Source organism: Coturnix japonica, chromosome 2, assembly GCF_054131305.1.
Source record: "Coturnix japonica strain WE chromosome 2, WE-NBRP24, whole genome shotgun sequence".
Taxonomy (NCBI): Eukaryota; Metazoa; Chordata; class Aves; order Galliformes; family Phasianidae; genus Coturnix; species Coturnix japonica.
The window spans coordinates 31049706-31069003 of NC_140664.1; the positions used below are offsets into that span (position 1 = coordinate 31049706).

Sequence of the window (19298 nt, forward strand, 5' to 3'; positions counted from 1 at the left end):
AAAACATCCCCCTAACGTCAGATGTTGAGCAGAGGCACCTGGGTTAGGAGCAGTGTCACCTCCGTCTCAGCTGATGGATGTGAAGAGGGTGCCAAGTGAGCAGCAGCTGTTGCTAGCGAGATGCCTCTCACTGGCAATACCTCTCTTTCTCCATTAGCTGCAGGAGCAGCCTGTGGTGACTATGCCCCTAACTTTTTGCTCCCTGGAGTGGGAAGTGTCTCCGTAAGGCTGAGGTTTCTATATCCTTCACCCTGAATCACCTCATGCTACCCCTCCACAGACTCACTAAGCCGACTGCCTGTGGGCTGCACCCTCTGTTCCTTTGTCCCAAGCCCTCCTGTGCTCTGGGGGAACCATCAGCAGTGTTATCTCTCAGCAAACTGCCCTTAAATAAAGAAATTTGTGAGGATCTGGCTTCTTGCTGTTGAAAAACAAGGAAAACTCTACCAGAGCATTCTGCTGGAAATAAAGTATACGCTGTTTTAATGACAGTCCTGCAGATTTATATTACTACTATTATTATCATCATCAAATGTTATTAGCATTTTTATTTCCAGTAGTTTTGTTATTTGGCTTTCAGGGGCTTATCACACAAAAATGAAAAGGGCAGGGACCTGATATTCCACATGACAGATAAAGACACATAACCTGTCTGAACAGCCACCTCACCGCACGTGGGGAAGCAGATCATTTTGATGCAAATAGAGTCTGAAACCAAAATGTCTTTCTCCCTCACCTCCTTTTTATTTCATGATTAAATAAATCATAAAGCCGTCACCAGAGACCACAGAGAAAGAGGTCTCAAATGGTCTCAAATGGAGCTTTCTGCATTGGTCTATTTTTAATTTCAAAAGGTAGTTTGAATTAAAAAAAGAAAGAGAAAGGAAAAAAAGAGCATAATGCTGTTTGCATGCCTGATTCCCCAGGAGTACAAATAAGCTCCGTGTCCTCTTGTAATAATATGACAAATGTTCAAAACCAAACACAAATAAATGAAACTTAAATGATGCTCCGTAAATTTAATTGAGATTCACAGTGTCCGATGCTTTTCAAATTCAAATTACCACCAGACACAGCATCTTTCTGCATAACTTATGCAGATAAAGCATAGAGGATAGATTATTTTTCCCCTCCTATTTTTTTAGGAGAGATGGACTTCAGCCACAGTGTCAGAATCTCTGCATGTAAAATATGAATAGAAATCTAACATTTCTTACAGAGGCACCGTATCATATTGCTATATTGTACAGTGCTTAAAGTGAATTACAGAAAATGAGTGTGGAAAAACAATAATTTTTGTATTGAATAATAGATCAAAACTGCATTTCTCTGTCATTAGAGTGAACACTCAAAGGTAACTACTATTGCTTTGTGTTAGATGTCTTTCATCTACAGTAAATAAGATTGAATGCATGAGTGGTAACTCAGAATTCTCTGCACATCAGCCATATCACTTCAGAAATGGAATATAAATACACAGCTTACCTAAGGAGGGTGTGAATTTGGAGCTGGAAAAACTAAACCATGGACACTGTCTATGAGAGAGGAGTTACTCCAGAAGAGAAGTTACTGAATAGTTGAGTTTACATTTGTTGTATTCAGGACAACTTCACTGTGAGGTGAATTTCTAGTCCTTGGTATTGTAGGTATTTCAGCTCTAATTACTACAATCTAAGGGAAAAAGCCTTTTCCTACAGAAAACAAAACAAAAAAACAAAAACATGTCCTAATTTGGCACTTTGCTGTGCTTCAGTATATAATGGACTCCTTAGTCTGGATCTACGTGGGGCAAAAAAAAAGGAAGAGGAGCCAAAGTATTCATAGTCTGCCCTGGAACTCACATTTTGGAATCAGCTCCTCTATTTATGACACAGAATCATAGAATCATAGAAACATAGAATCATAGAATGGGGTGGATTGAAAACGACCTCAAAGATCATCTAGTTTCAACCCCCTTGCTGTAGGCAGGGTCACCAACCACTAAACCAGGCTGCCCAGAGCCACATCCAGCCTTGACATGTTGGCTGAAAACCTGGCAGTACAAATTACAGTCCCTGATCACTCTAATTGCCATGAAAAGCCCCTATTCAGGACATTGCTTATTAAAGCACAGGCATAAAGCACACACAGAGCCATAGGTATCTGTGCGGCATGGCAGCAGTCCCATCTAGTGTGTCTGGTGAGACTGAGTGGTGCTGTTGCCTGCTGCTATGCATCAGTGCAGGCCCAAGTCTTCCCTTCCCTCCAGTGAGGATTCCTGTGTGCCTGGGAACACGGGAGAGGTGATTTTGGATGCCTTTTGGTAGAAAAAGACCTGAAAAGGAGTTCTCCATTGCAAGGTATGCTGTGTGGGCTGGGGCATGAGGTCCACACAGCGGTGCTCCAAGGGGACAGCCTGGGCTCTGCTTCCTGGAGGAGACTGATTGCTTACAGTGTGAGTATCAGCAGCAGAATTATTCAGCTTTCTTTCTTTCCTAATGTTTTACTCCCCACATTTGTAAGATTTAATAAGCTTGGCTCTGCACATCTGTCAAATCTCAGGGTCTCCATCCTACTGGTCAGCTGAACAGCAGTGGAAATATAAGCCCACAGACCTGAGGATGTACATTTCTCTTTCCATTTTTAACCAGGGAGATGCAATGTTCAACCATGCAGGAGTAAGCTGAAGGGTGGCATGTGGAAGGTGCAAGGAAGAAATGTTTTAGGCAGTTTGAATTATGAGGTAGCATGATGTTTTTGGATGGGGAAAAAAAGGGAAGACTTCCTTTAAGACCATAGAGGAACATCACCAGAGACACTATTTGAACTGTTAGTTAATGGTAAAATGAAATATTTCCTACCCATGAAAGAACAAATGTACTGAATCAGATTCCAAAGATGATGTAGTATGATAAGAAATGCCAAAAGTGATATGCAGAATGCTAACTCCTGTGAGAAAATAAGAAGAATGCTTCACCAGTGTTGTCATAACACGAACTTGTCTTTACCACTAAGTGCTTTTCCTTAACACTCTTTAATTAGAATAGAGGGGTAAAAGCAGTGGCATAGGAAACATCAACCAGGACAGTAAATAAGTAAATAATACTGTCATTTGAGAGTTGGTTGTACAAAACTCACATGCAGGAAGGAAACAAAGTGAATGTTCACTGGAAAATGACGACTGACATGGGACAGTAGCCATTTTGCTTGTGACACAAATCCAGCTCAGATCTGTGACTCTGGCCATGGCATCACCCCAATACCTACTTAGCCTGCTCACTCCAGTCTTTCTGTTCCTCAGCACACTCTGCACCCTTCTGCTCCCTCTGCTTTTCCATTCCTTCCCCTGCATCCAGCCCAGGGACAATATCCTCCTCAGTTCTCCCACTGTTCCCACAACCACACACTATTATTCCCAGCATTCTCCTCCCCAAATGTCAGTGTGACTCACGATCCTAGAAAACATCAAGGGGCAGCACCCACAAATCCACACAGCCACAGGCACTGGCATCTTTCCCACTTGCCTGTTTTCACACCCTGTACCTGGCCATGAGGGGTGCTGGGTACCGCATTGCTGCCGCATGTGACCAAAAGCCATGGCAGCCCTTTTCCAGAAGGCTGACCACACCAAGCACTAGTTCTGCTCCTATACTTCCTGCTGGTAAATCTAAATCCATAAACACACCAGAGTCAGACAACCCCCTGGGTAATTATCCATTAAGGATTTCACCTGCCTCTGCTGAAGTTTGCGATCCTGTTCATTTGTGGAACTGATAAGAAGAAACAGCAGCAAATTGTGGATTTACTTTCTTTTGCCAGCTCATTTGGAATATACTTAATATATGATCACTGTGATTTGATAATTTTAAATGTCTATTTTTTATTTTGCTCTTATTCTCACATCAAAACCTGGCTTTGAAAAATAGCTACTGGAATTTGTAGGTCAGTTTTTTGCTCTTGTTACAATTGAAATCATTGAGAATACTTCCACCAAATTCAAGCGTCACCACATAAAGCTTTCAGCCAACACAGTCCTCCTTCTAACTTTTAGCCCACCACATGATGGTTTATTATCTTAGGGCTGAGTGGCCAACTCCAACATTTAATGAAACAGCACTGAAATATTTACTGCCTGCTTGTGCTTTTCTGCATGCACACACATACTCTCCTGCCATTACATACATGCAGGTAATGTCTTTGTTAAACCATAGAGCTTGAGTCTGACTTCTGCCAATTGGGACAGTCTGATTTATCATGCTGCTGAGGGGCTGATCATCCCACTAAAGCATAAGCAGGTGTGATGTGCAAATACTTACCATGCAGCCCCCTCAGCTCTGGTTTTTGAGCCTTTGACTCATTAGAAGTTTACACACAAATGCAGAAGAAATAATACTCAAATTCAGGTTATCTCCACTCTAATATTGTTCTCTAAAGGGAAATAGCCTCTCATAGCCCAAGACATTAATCTCTGTTATCTCACCATGCTGCTGGTAGTCCAGCACAAAACTGGATATTACCATCATGCTCACCTTTAATCAAGTCACAAGAACTCATGGAGGAAAACCCCCACAACAGATCTGAACCCAGTAAATCATATGGCCTACTGACAGCCAGTCAAGCACACAAGAAGGCACTGAGTGTTTGCGTGGCTTCATATTTGCAGGGAAAAGCTGTACACCCCATTTACAGCCACCAAGCTGCAAAAGGCAAAGCCAAGCCACAGCTGCTTAGCCACTGGTAAACACAAGATGTACACAGGTTTCCAACAGGTGGCACGAATAATCTTGTTCAAGGGATTTGTCAGCTACGAACACATGCAAGCATCAATGGGCAGAGGCAGCACGGCCCTTCTGGCAGCATGTGCATGAGCCACTCCGATTAGGTCCACTGGCAGCTAAGCACAAACAACTGCTGGCATGCTGCTCTGCAGCTGACAAACAGCCTGTCATATCTTCCAGTCATCCGCAAATCCAGGGGATTGGCCAAAATGACCATTTGGGCCGTTTCCATATTTCTCTGATTATTCTTAACATGCAAAAGAAAATTAGGTCAGGTTTTCCTTAGCAGCTGCCGCTCCCGCCTCGCGGCACATCACAACCCTCTGGGCTGACCTCGGTGGCACTGACCTTGGACGTCGCCGCAGTGGCATTACTTTCCTTACCACTCCCTGGTGCGCTCTCCTCCACTGCTGCCACTTCAGGGGCTTCTGCCTTCTTTGCACTTTTTTCCGGAGAAACTTTCCCCAGCCCACTCTCTGGGGCTGAGCTCGGGCTGCTTGCTGGCCGTGGCTGAGCCTTATACCAGCTAGGGTAAAACAAGGGATCGATGGTTTCTGCTGCAGGTGGCACTTGACTGTCAGACTCTGCAGTCTGTTGAGAACCACTTGGTGTCACAACCTCATCCTTAAGCAGGACAGATAAAAAGAAGAAGAAGCAAAGTGCACCATGTTACCTTCCTGCCGTAGCCAAGGTTTCTCTGTATGCCTTGTTTGTTATACCTTTCTGCAAGGAATACGTTTGCCCTAATATAAGGTCTCAAAGAATTGCAATCAAAGGAAGCAAAAGCAATCAGCGTTCAAATAACACAGATATGGCAAAGAATATAAGTTACCAAAAGCTAAAACAGAAGGGCTAAATTAGCTGGGAAGGGGTAAGCGGTTCCTTAATCTATGTTTGACCCTTATTTTAAATCCATTTCCATAATAACGATAACAATGGGCACAAGAGGAGGAGGCCCCATGTCTCAAATGCACTGTCCAGTGACTGTCCAGTACAGGGATACAGCTGCCTGGAAAATTACAGGTTCTTAATTAATTACTGCATTTCGTCCCATACTCAGATAAAAACCCAATCCAATTCTGAAGACATAAGATACCCAGTATAAGAGCCCCGTGGGCTGGCACTAGCCACAAACAGCAGGTGTAGGTGCCTCAGAATGGTGTGCTGGGTTTTGGGTGGAGCATGACATTTGGCAGCAAATCTGTTGATATAAGTGACTGCTTATATCATATATATGATATAATAAAGAGATAAAGAGGATATGAAGACACCAGAGAGAAACATTTACCCACCAGTCCTGCTATCATATCAATACAACAGCCAACCTCAGCTGCAGTGTGCTGGGAGGAGGAGCAGCTGTTGGAGCTGTACTGCTCTGCTTTTACCAAGCTCTCATGGCTCACTGAGAGTTCTATAACTTCTGCATTTCTGCTGTGCCTTTCTCACACCAGAAGGGAAAAGCTGAGATACACATCCCGCGCACTGCAGTGCCACACGCCATGTCAGACTCCATGTCTGACCAAGTCATAATGGAATTTACAATTGCCACAGCAGCATTCCATACCTTCTCCACTTTAGCCTTAGAAGTGAGGGATTTGGTATTAGTGGGCAGCCTTGCATACACCTATTTCTTGTTTGCATTATCAGTTATGCTACACAAGTTTAGTGATATCAGTTCAAATCTTCAGAAGACAAACTAGTTAAATCAATAAAAACTGATTTAAGAGCATCTTCACACAACTGGTGCACATTCATGTATGCTTTTAAATCAAAGCAAGAATGAATCTACAGCATTTTTTCCCTTTGTTTAATGTGGGAAGTTTGCTATAGTCAACAATTCATCACTTGCTCTTGTTTTCACACCGACCTCTTCAAATATCATCAGACCAGCCTTCAACCATTCAGCAGCTTCAACAGAAAAACTGCATGAGAGCAAAACTTGCTGAACTAATTTCTAAATGATGGGTAGATAATATGGCATACGAAAACTATATTCTTTAAGTAGTCATTTAGAATTATGGTCTCATTCTAATAGCAATCCTTAAAGAAAAGTGTTGGCCTGAATTATTTACACCCTGAATCTGTTTATTGCCAGGCTGTGTCACTGCTAGGTTAAAGGCAGCTTCCTCTTTGGTTTGGTTTATGATACCCCTGCATCCTCATAGATGATAGCCTGAGGACAACCAGAGCAGAGAAGAAGGTAAACGTCATTCCCAGTAAAGAGATTAGAAGCATGATCTGAAAGCCAACGGTGGAAAGCTCATTGAATCCACAGGGAATGCCAAATTCTCTTAGCTTAAATATTTTATCAACTGTTTCATTTATAACAGTTAGTCTGAGTTAAAACACAGGAGGCAGCAAGCAGAACATCCATTATAATGCGTTTAACTCCCAAATTGAATCTCTTTTATTTATATATTATGTAACCCGCATATATTCTGGTTTATATAGCAAGGTAATTTTTTGCCCATCACATGATATACACGCAGGCTAAGAGGACAGGGTACAGCTGCATATATATGTGAAAGGGCAATAAGCAGCCTTGCTCTCCAGCGCAGGGGCTCCCTGGTGCTGCAGGAGTGGGACCCTGGCTCTGCCAGGCCACTCAGCAGAGCTGGCAGGGCAGCGGGGCCATGGGGGCAGTTACCTGGCCAGCCGGGGCAGCGGGCAGCTGTACTGGGGCAGGATCAGCTGGGGGCTCACCCACTGCGTTCTGCGGTTCAGGGTCTTGTTGAGGTGGCTGTGGTGCTCTTTCAGCTCCTTCCTCTTCCTCCTTTTCTTCTTCCTCCCCCTCCTCTCCTGATGACTCTGTGTGAACTTCATCCATATCTTCCCCTTCTACTGTCTCCTCCTCTTCTTCTTCTGCCTCCTCCTCTAATGAGACAAATGCAGGAGGAGAGGGCTGAGCAGCACGGGACAATATACAATCAAGGAACCATAGAATGGCTTGGCTTAGAAGGGGCCTTAAAAAACATTCAGTTCCAACTCCCTCACCATGGACAGGGCTGCCAACCAACTAGTTCAAAATCCCCAGGGCCCCATCCAACTTGGCCTTCACTGCCTTGAAGATTGCTACCCTGTGTAATGATAAAGATATTTACAGCTGCACAGCAAAGCTGCTGCTGATCTGTCTCCCAGGCAGAAGTGATGAGTCTGCATGGGGTGCTGCCGCAGAGCCTCACAGCAGGGAGCACACTCCACACACATTTTTTAAGGTCTCAAACCCAGAGCAGCCCATTTCTCTGTAAACTGTGGAGGTTTGGGGTACCAACTTCCCTAAAACCAGGCTGTTAAACTTTGTCAAACCATGCTTTCACATCCTACGACACCCTACTGTCAGCATTTGTGGTTGGGATCTTTTCCAAAGGCAGCTCTCTAACAATGTGTTTGGTTTTGCATAATCATGTTATTCATCCTCACAAACATAGGGTGCTGCTCAGAAACATCTCGGTACTTCAGAGCATAAATAATCCGAGATAGATGCATTAGCCCACAAATCGGCTATGCATTTTGCACAGCTTGTGGTTCTGCCTGAACCTGTAGAAGGAATGTAGATCTGCAAATCAAATAACAACACTCTTGTATTGCAGAAATGCAGCTACAAACAAACACCCCTGAATCTCCGCTTCCACATCCTTTGCATGCAGATGACCTGATTGACTGCAGCAGGACTGTTGTCCCGATTCCCAAGGCCCTTACTAGCGCCTTGTCCCCAGCAGGTGGGTGTCACATTCCCTATCACATGGCAGAGTGCATGAGGTCTTGATCTTGGCAGACACACATGGATGGCAGAGACGTAGCAGCTGTGGCTGATCACAGGGACAAACAGGGCACGAAGCTGTATGCAGGGCTTGTCCCTCACAGCATAAATCCCTGGAGGTTTATGGCCCTGCGAGATGACACCTGCTGTGCTGCTGACTGGTGCCATGGCTGCTGTCCCGCTATATGGACCCCTGAGCCAAGTAGAGTTAGTTCATGGATCTCATCCCAACCCATACAAGTGCTCTTATTGGGACCAGCCACACAGGCTGAAGTTAGTAGAAATTGTGGCGTGGAAGCAAGTGATGGGTGCCACTTCACTGAGCCTCAGGAATCTGTACAAGAGTTAATTAGAGCTAAATGTAAATGTATTAACAGAACCCAGCTCTAGCCACAAGGTTAGAAATATCCAGATGATCATTAGTAGAAGAGATGAGGCCTTTTAATAAGAGAGGTCTGCTTTTTTGAAGCATTTGTGTCCACTATTTTCTTGTGGCTTACTATGTAAGGTAAAGAATAGGTGAGCCCAGATTTCAGGCTACCTTGATAAATGCAGAATTGCAACTTTGCACTGGTGCGTAGACATATGAGGTACATTTAGTCATGATGTCAGAACAAATAATGCAACAAGATGCTAAATGTATGAAAGATTATGACAATCTTTGCTTCCTTCTATTACTGCAATCCTGAATTTCGATCACATTTCTGTTGCATTTCTCTATTATTACAGGTTAAAAATCCTTCCTAATTTCTTTCAGTAGTAAACTTTCTACTTCTGTAATGACTTTCAATAGAAGATAAGCCACAAAATAATGGTATCCCCTGGGTGGGAAAAAGAACTTTATAGACTGAGGTAAGTGCTTAATTTTGTGATTCCTTCCCATGAGGAGTCAGTAAAGATCACGCTCTTGGGGAAGTCTTGAGGCTACATAAAAAGTGAAATTCATGGTGCAAACAGATTATGTGATTTTTTAACCATGATACATAATTTTTTTATTATAAGGGATACAAAATGGTCTAGTTACACCTTGGGATGGAGACAAATACCTGACTCAAGTTTTCTTAATCTGTATCATCACATAGACTACATACAGCTGCAATTTAAGACAACTATTTAGGTGAAATAAATGACATACCTCTGTCAAAATCAATTTCTCTTATTATCTTTTCTTCTCTACTGAGGTTCACTGTGAATTGGTTCATATTTTCATACCCATCTTCTATTTTTTCCATCTGAAATCCTTTAGATGCTTCGGTGATTCTAAAACAGAGGGATTGGTTATTTGCATTCAGATTTGCAGATAGATTTGCAATCTGTAATTGATTATAACAGATTGAGTGTATCAAGTTTGAATACTTACTTTTGGAGCAATGTTTTTGCATTCTGTGGAAACAAGAAGGAAATAACTCACTTATTAAACAATTCCATTTTTTGAGATATATTCTACATTGAGATCTAATTCTTCCAGTAGCTGCTTCTAAACACATCAATATGGATCTCAAAAATTACAGTCATGAAGTCTTTGAATACGATCAGACTCGTATGGTAATCAGTAATCAGCTAAGTAATCTCCTCAGTTAATTGAAGACTTATTTAATTAAAATCTGACAGCAAATACACCAAATATTTACAGAAATGAAATAGAAATATTTTTGTTCTGTTACAGACTCTTGTTACATCATTCACAGCATCCACGAGGGCACACATCTGGAGCCACAGCACTTTTTTTGTCTGGAAAGAATATTGTGCTCTACTGGAAAAGAATTTTTCAGCCTTTAATGTAGAGGAACCGTAATATTGCAGGAGAGAAATTCTACAGTAATGAATTTGGGGAACAAGCTACCAATGGTTAGCCAACACCTAATTGGCTGTTCAAAGTACGTATTAAGAAAATACAGAAGCTTTGAAGTAAAGGTATAAAAGTTGGACTTGCAGTATCTACATGTAGTCCTGTAAAGTTCAGCACTGTTACTGTGCAAATGAAATTTTTAGATCACAGAAATCTCTGTCTGTATTTGAGGGGTGAGAAAATAGAAACATATAGAGTCCATCATCTGGACTCGATGGTATCTGATGTATGTTTTAAAATGAGTGTGTATGAGAATTCATTCAAAGCTGACCAAATTCTGGATGTGCCTAAAATTCAGGAATGCTTGTATAGTATTTCAGTAAACCATCGCTCTTCTTCTGACTCTGCTTATGGACTCTGTACCTGCAAAAACACGGCCATTTCTGGTTCTTCCATGAACTGGATTCCTGACTCAACCAGCTTAGACACAGCTTCCAAATGATCCGCGTACTTCTTCATCAGGGAGCGGACATGTTCCAGTTTCTCCTCCTGGGTTCTAGTGATTATTTGTGTCATCTCATTTTTTCTTTCTTCCAGTACAGAATAGAGATAATCAAATTTTTCACACAGCTGCTCCTTCTGTCGTCTGCTGCATTCCTGTGAATCATTTGGTTTATGTTAAACATGTTATGTTCTTAAAAGAGTTTCTATTTTTACAGTTACTTGGAAGCATTTTCATCAAAGAAATTCCTCTTTTTGAGCAGTGCAAAGGATTCTGAATGACCCCGGAGACTTTCATAATTTTCAAAGTTCAAGCTATTGGAACAAAAGTTTTAAAACTGTTCTCAAACTCTGGATTTCAAACCACTGAAAGCCCCCAAACAGGTTATTGTATAACTTGCCAGCCCGCTAAAGAACTGTGAAAGGTATTTATGATGTCTGTAGTGATACTTCAAAGCCTGCAGGAAAAGTAAAAGAAATCACCATAGTAGCAGCTGTGTTCATTTGCACGAACAGAATGCTTTTTTTTTTTTTTTAAGGGAAATATCATCCATCTCAAAGCAGTTCTGGAGAATTTTCTTTTTTTACCTGGAACTTTCTTGCTTAGGCCCGATTTTCACATCAGCCCTTTCAGACTCTGTTTTGACAGCAGGTGTCCATTATAGCCCATTTACCATGCGCTGAATGAGGGAGAGGTAGTGGGAAGAAATGCTGTGTGACAAAAGCACAAAGGAGGAGGAATCGGGTTCCAACCCTACCTTCAGGCACTGATTTTCACATCATTTTCTGAGACACTTTTCCTGTCCTTCTACTCAGACAACACACTGTATTTCCCTTAGAAAGGGTTTGATGACTGCTTCACTGAGCGCTCTCTAACAAGAACACGCTGCACTTGCAAAGGAGGATTTATGGGGAGGAAAGCGGAGACAGGTTATCTGTAATGTCTGAGGCCTACCAAGAACTTGATTCATCTCTGAGCCCCAGGGCACATAGACGGGCATGTCCTTATTGTGGTTATACCTGGTTGTGGATGGGGGTGGTTACTTTAATCTCTTTCCTAGGAACTGAGGCTGAATCAATTCCTCATCTTCATCCCTGGAGGCATGAAGCTGAGATCCTGGTAGCACAGGGTTATTAACATCCCCACAGTATTTCTGGAACTGGTAAGACTGATTGTTTACAGTGTTTGGCCACAGAGAGGCCCACTTTTTTCCTTAACTTTCAACCAGAGCTCTTTCCTAAGAGCTGGGAATGATCTGCTCTGTATTGTTCAAAGGAGAAGGCTTTCTGAAGATGGGTGGGTAGCCTAACACCACAGTCTGTGCTGCAGGGTGAGGAACAAATACAGGCATTGTTGCATTGCCCCTAATACCCACTTCTGATTCCACTGAGGAAGACTTGGCTAAACAGACACTCCTACCTTAAAACTCATGGTGTTGTCCTGCCCAAGACCTGCCATTGTGGAAGTCCCTGGTAATTCCAGGAAATTTCTCTGGCTGATGAATTGTAGGGTAGGGATGAGGAAGCCAAGTGTTGTTCTAATGTTCAGACCTCAGAAAACCTTCCTCTCCTCTTCCACTCCTTTCCTCACTTTCTCCTGCTGTTTCCTGCATATTTCCTCTTGCTCCAGACTCCATTTCAGTCTACAATGACCTCCTCTGAAATGTCACTCAGATCACTTGTATAAAAACAACCTTAACTTAAGGACAGGTGTGTGTGCTGTCTTTGACATTTGATATAGCACAAGTGCTCGGGGAAGAAGTGAGAGAGCGTGCCCTGAGAAGTCCTTCCCTATTTCTGAGCTTTAATATATACTGTTTTCTGCCAGCAGACATTACAGAGTGGTGAACCTTGTATGTCAGAATGCAAAGCTAACAGCAAATGCTGAAATATTTCCGTTTTTCTGTATAATATGTTCCCATATTAAGTCTCTGTTTGACAGAATTATCCTAATCAGATTCTGAGTAATAAAAAAAGGTTAATAAAGACATGACTTCCCGTTCTAAAAAAATCTTAGCCTTTCTGCTTTTTAAAGCACGGCTACAAGAGAAAGAAAGGAAGGAGTCCTTGTCACCGAGCTCGAGTTGCACTGCTTGTTCTGAACTATCTGTATTGACTTGTCACTGCTATTAGCACTGAAACACTGTAATTTTTTCTTTATTATCTGACTCTTCTGTTTTTACAGAGCTAAACACTATTTAATTATTTGTTGTCATTTTCCACTATTTTTCTTCTGCCTTTCTTTTTTCTTCAGTAATATATCTGAACATGGTCTACTTTTCCATCAATTAAAAGCTATACAATTGTTTTACTTACCAGATTCTTTTTCTTTTAAATTGTTTTTCTTTTTTTTTTCCTTTTTTTTTCTTTTTTCTTTTTTTTTAAGGTTTGGATAGAAGTAATAGCTAAACACAGAACAGCAGGCTATTGCTTTCTCCAGCTGAAAGAAAAATGATCATGTATTTTCTGCTGGAGCAGACATTGTTCTCTGCAAAGCGTTAAGTAAAGGAAGAGACAATCCTGGATTATGAGCGCTACTTCCATGCGTGCACATTTCTCAGCTCCAGCTGTAGCTTTTCAACTTCAAGGACAAACTGATGTCAATTCAGACAAAGCTGTTGCGTGGTAGGAAATGTGATTTGCTTGAAATATAACATGGAAGTGCCAAGGTAAGCTCTAAGATCTATTTTCTTCCATCTCTGACTTTAAAGGTGAAAAGTCTGTTAGAAAATCTGAGGGTAAAATGGCTGCACTTTCTTTGGGCTTCTAGTTTAAAGGTTAGGCTTTAAGCCGAGTGGATAATTCTGAAGAATCTAGTTTCAAAACTGTTGTATTTTTAAAAATATTTTTAGCGCAGTGTTTTCTCCATGCTTCAGATAATGATTGAAGTTTTGTTTCTGTATCAGCTAGTTCAACTGAAATGAGTATAAGCTCTTGCTTTTGAATCATTCAAATTTCTGCAGTTAACCCACTTGAAAGGCTTGTTTCTGTCTGCAAAGTCCTGATAGCAGCCAATTTCATCCTTGCAGTGTGAAAGCTTCCTGACTACAAAGTTCTGACTCTGCTGCTAACACTCTCTCATTTATTTGGGCTAATGGTTTTATGTTCTTTGAACTGAGCTTGGACACTTTCTCTTCTTTCGTGCTCTGAGGAAACAAGAGTCTAGGGCAATTATGTACAGAGATTGCAGAATCAATTTTTCTCTTATAATTTATAATCTACACATCTTGGATTAGCTTCTATTTCACTGTTGTTTCCTTTTCTGCTCCAGCTCTGTTGTGTTAGTAGAATTCTAATTAGACTGAAAGGGATGCGACTCTTTCACCAGATGCTTCACAAACTCTGATCATAAAATCAATTCATATGAGCTGCTTTCAGCCTATTACTCCGTGATGCTGAAATTGGTCAGAGCTGAAATGCACATTTGCTTCATTGGCGAAGACCTCTTGGAAGAAATGAAGGCCACTTCTGTTACTAAATGACACTAAACTAATTCCAGCTCTGTCAGAGGAAGACCTTTACCAGAAAATATAAATTAAAAGTAAAGGCCCAACCTCATCCCACCCATAAGCAATGTAAGATTCCTTAAAGGACTACACACATATATTAAGAAACTAGTATACTAGAGGCAAAATAGCCAATTAGAGATTTCACTGTCATAGCTGGGAGCTATGCTGTGGCTACACATGTGTCTGAGAATAAGATTCTTCTCAGAATTAGAGAAGTCTGAGACTAATATTGGTCTTCTATGGCTTTAGCACCTGAACTTAGAGCTTATGGTATTTTTTAGATCCATTTTTAACTTGGCTTGTAATCCATGCAACTAAGAATGCTGAGCAAGACGTGCTGGTTTGGATTACTTTTACTCTTTGTCCTCAGTCACAGGGTCAGCACAAGGGGCACGGTGAGGCACTACAACTGGTACTGTGCAAATCCACAGGTTTTTCAAGGTGATGTGGGAACCCATCTGAGTAAAGTGAGATCTGGTAAAGAGTGATCATTACCACCAGTTTAAAAGCTGCAACTCAACACTAACATAACTGCATAAAAAGTGATACTTACCTCAACTGTCTTGCAGGTCTCCTCCAGCTGTGTGACTATGCCTTGCACTCTGTCATTGCTGCCCACCAGGACTGCGATGCCGTCACTCAGCTCAGACTGGGTAGTGTGGGGAGAACAAATGAGAGGGTGTTAGACACTTTGGGGCTCTGGACACCAGCCATCCACCATCCCACTCTGGAGTGGCCCATGTAAAACTGGGGAGCAGGAGATGAATGAGCCATGCTAAGGTGTTAGCTGCACTTTTCACCAGAACCACAGAAAACTGGAGTGTTTTGACATTTGTTTCCTCTCCTACAACAATCTGAAAACACTGGAATTTTGAAAATGAAGAATAAGCTGTGATTTGGAGAGGAGGAAGCACTTTCTTCTAGGAGGTTCTTCTAGATGCTTTTATCTAAAGCACTATGCTATGCTTCAGGAACTCTCTAACATTCCATTTGGGTTTGTTGACAGAAAAGACTTTCTCTCTTTTGAGAGACTGTTTTTTTTTAATCCGTTTTCTGGATCCAGCCACACCACTGTGGTATTTCCCTAAGGACGGTAGGTCTCAGGCCTGGAGAAAAGATGGTCCATGGACCTGGAGGGACCACGGGTACCATGGAGGTTCTGCCATGAGGGCAGTGGAGCTGGTAGCTGTGCTCAGAAAGTAAGGGAGAAAAGGGAGAGAAAAGGGAGACAGGGGCACTGGCACAAGGCATACAGTGGAACCCTCTCACAGAGACCAACTATCCAAGTGTGGAGATGGGGATGACTGGTATGTCTTTAGGGGAGGAAAGATAGAGAAGCCACTCTCTAGAGAACTTACTGAGGGTTCAGAGGAGGACAAGGTACCCTTGGCATACTGATGTAATGATCTAGCTGTAAAGACAACTGTGTCTGTGGCCTCTACAGCTTTGTAATGGGTCCTTTGAAGCATGCATCATTTGAAGCATGAGAGCTCCACTCCACAAGTACACAGGGAAAGAAACCACTGCTTGCAAATTTCTATGGAAAGAGAGTGATTGGGGGCATGGATTCTATCCAATAAACTTCTTCCCTTCTCTCTCCTTTTTTTTTTTTTTTTAATCAAAAAGAATGCTTGTAACTACTTTTCTAAAGCATTATCTCATTTGTAGTTTTCACACACAAGCATCTGTGTGACAAAGTTGGAGGCTGGGACTGCAAACTTGGCCTGTCTGATTGCTTGGCCCACGAGGGCCCTCCAGAAAAATGAGCTGTTTATCTCATGAGGATAACCCAGTGAGTCAGGTTTTAAATTAATACTGTATTAAAAATAAACAAGTCTTTTACTGGTGACAGCAAGGGCAGAGGATGTTCGGTACTTCCTGTGCTACCAACTATTGAATATTCTTGCATTCAGTTGCAGACAGAGGTTTTTCCACTTATAATTATTATTTTTTTTAAAAAGTTGCTTAAAGGCAAATGTGCATGATAGATAACAGTTTGATTTGCAATGGTCTGTTCTCTTTCCATTATGTGCTGGAAATCTTACTTATTGTTCTGATGTAAAAGCAGTGAAAGAGAAGGAAGCCCCAAGGGGAGATCCCCAGCTTCATGTTAAATCTTAGCATCAGTTGCGTACTCACTGAACTAAAAAAAAAATGAGATGTTGCATTATCTTTCCGTGTGATTTCTCATAGATTTATTTCTCTGGACTCTTAAATAGTTTCAACAGATTTGTGCGAGCCCTTTACTCACAAAATGGAATGAAAACGGCACCCTTGGGACACTTCAGAAACTCACAGGAAGCTCATGGGAATACCTTCCTGTTGATGATCCCTTCAGTTGCTGGGGATGATGAGATACAAAAATATATTTACCTTCTGTTGCTGGTAAACGTTTGTGAGGGGAGCAACCTGACAGTCTTTGTGGGCACCAAAGACTTTGCACAAGGAGCAGGTGGGTATTTCACAGTTCAAACAGTAGATATTGATTCTCTCATCTTCATGCTCTTCACACATTGGCAGGTCACACTTCCTTTCAGGCCTGCAAAAGAGAATAAGTTTAAAACAAACTCGGTCTCATAAGTTTCTGATGATACTATTGAGGGTATCAACATGACGTAGGGTACAATCACACAGCAGTGTCTGAGGCTGAGCTGAATACTCGTGGTATATTTAGACCTGTCACAAAGGATGACTGAATAGATAGAGGTACCATTTAACATCCTGCCACGATAGGATGTGAGAAGAATATCGTAATGTTGATATTGAACTGGGAGTGTGACTGAGTTCTCACTCATATTTAAAAATGTAAATAACCTCACTAAGATTGGTCTTAGGCCATCAATGTACTTTAGTTAGTCTGCTGCATGTCATTTGCCTGAAATAGGAAACATACATAATTCATCACACAAAATATTGGGTACTTGGCCTTGAAACAGCAAAGTTGCTATGCAGGGGTCTAAAGTGAAGTAGGTGTCAGCGGGCCTTTGTGCACTATGATTTCTGTTTACACTCCTTCTGAAGTCCAGGTCAGGTCTGCCAGTATCAAATGGGACAGAGTTCCTACAACCTTTACACCATGCCAGCAATCAAAATAAGGCCTCACACAAGCTAATTTTATCTGTGTGGCATCTGTCTAGCTGTTTGGACTTGGTGATTCCCAAGGTCTTTTCCAGCTCAGATGATTCTATGATTCTATATCCTGTTCACTGTTGAGCTTTTAAGCAGCAGCTGTTTTGATTGTTCCAGCCACCATTGTTATGGGTTACACAAGGAGTGTGTGACCACCACCTATGCTAAACCAAGAGCCATCACTAGATTCATTATCTCAGTTCACCAAAATCTTCCCTTCACCAAAATGATGCAGCCATGCACACACTATTCAATCCCTGCTATTACAGAAACCAACTCACTTGTAATTTCCTTTAATAACCCACTTAACTGACATGCCCAGTTTAAGAGGAAGCTCTGTCCAAGTCAGTATGGGTAGGCTGATGCTTTTCTAAGCCTGTGCATGTGACGGTGTGGCAGTGTGGTACTGGATGGGGGTAGCAGAGTGATGGAGGGAGTGTGTCTGGGAGTTCAAGCCTCCAAAGGTTGCAGTTTCAGCTGTGGCAGTGTAAAATCTTTCCAGTAAGATCCATTATAGCCTAATGCCTGGTTGGAGAACTATGACTCACCTGTAGCAAGTGGAGCAATGACAACAAAGAAATACATCATCATCCTTGGACTGGAAATACTTCCAGAAGGCACCAAATTTAATGGCATTCTAAATGGAAGCTTTCCCCCCTGATTTTTAGACCATATTTTAGATTATATTAGAGTTTTTCATAGAGCTTAGTAGAGCAGACATGGAACTGATTTTTTAATAACAAAGCACAGGTTTTGACACTAGTCAAAAGAGGTGTGTCTCCATTCTAAAGTGTGCTTTAGGTTGTTTGCAAATGACTGCAGACAGCCCCTAAATTATCCATGTACCCGTGCAAAGGCCCACATGTAAGGGTAATAACAGACAATGAACATCAGTGCGATTAATTAAGCCTGAACTAGCTGTTCTTACTGAAAATATTCACAAGGCCAGAAACGACTAGAATGTTATTTGACACTGGAGTTCTGCCACTTGCATGAAAAACAGACACACAGCATAGGGCAAAAAGGCAACGGTGTCAAGCAAGTCTGGCCAGAAGTAGCCAGCCTTCAAAGGTGATGCAAGGAGCTGGAAGAAACCTGGCAGAACTCCCTGAACTCTCCGGGCCCTGACAGCAGTGACAGGAGCCTAGAGGTAAACACATTTACAGCCTGCTTCTGAGGCTCTGCAAAAGGAGAGAGGTTTTCAGAGGAGATCTGCTATGTATTTGTTGGTGTAGCAGCATCTGAAATGCAGCTCCTATGTGTAAAACAGTGGCTGCTTCTGAAATGGAAGATTAAAAAGTAGCCAGTAGGAAAATGACATGTGGCTTTACTTGAAGAAAAGATTCATCATAGATGTGGCTGTGACCACAATTAGCAGGTAGCTGTAACAGCCTAATAGCTTGGTGTTCTTGTTCTCTGGCTCTGCTCCTTGAGATGCTAAGCCTGCATTTGAGTAACACAGACTTATTCTTTCCCATTAAAACTGGATTTGAACCTTAATGTGCAGGTATTGTGCATTCTGTATGGAGATGAGGGTTCTCAACACTGGAGAGGCAACACTTGGAGTAGCATGCAGCTCCAGGCTCCACACTATAAGAGAGAGTCCAACAAAGGGCCATGAAGATGAGGAAGGGACTGGAGCACCTCTTTTGTAAGGAGAGGATGAGACAGCTGGGGCTGCTCAGGCTGGAGATGAGGAGGCTCAGAGGGATCTCATCAGTGTCTACAGATACCTAAAAGGAGGGTGCGAAGAGGATGGAGACAGGCTCTGTGCAGTGGTAACCTGGACGTGGGCCTGGGTAACCTGCTCTGGGTGCTTTAGCAGGGGTTAGGCCAGATGGACCCAGAGGTGC

The 19298-nt window shown here is 42.2% G+C and overlaps 1 protein-coding gene across 3 annotated transcripts in view; it reads right to left on the bottom strand.

Annotated features, from left to right (window-relative positions):
• TRIM55 (tripartite motif containing 55) overlaps positions 1-19298 on the bottom strand; it is a 34351-nt gene that overhangs the window by 11049 nt on the left and 4004 nt on the right. The window contains exons 3-10 of one of the 3 annotated variants that reach the window (XM_015855729.3): positions 16690-16855; positions 14870-14965; positions 10730-10963; positions 9878-9900; positions 9653-9777; positions 7405-7631; positions 5106-5381; positions 2841-2928 (exon numbers count right to left, since the gene is read on the bottom strand). In XM_015855729.3, coding sequence (XP_015711215.2) covers positions 2841-2928; positions 5106-5381; positions 7405-7631; positions 9653-9777; positions 9878-9900; positions 10730-10963; positions 14870-14965; positions 16690-16855 — 1235 coding nt within the window. The remainder of the gene's footprint in view (positions 1-2840; positions 2929-5105; positions 5382-7404; positions 7632-9652; positions 9778-9877; positions 9901-10729; positions 10964-14869; positions 14966-16689; positions 16856-19298) is intronic. The other 2 variants (XM_015855727.3, XM_015855728.3) reach the window with 2 other exon arrangements.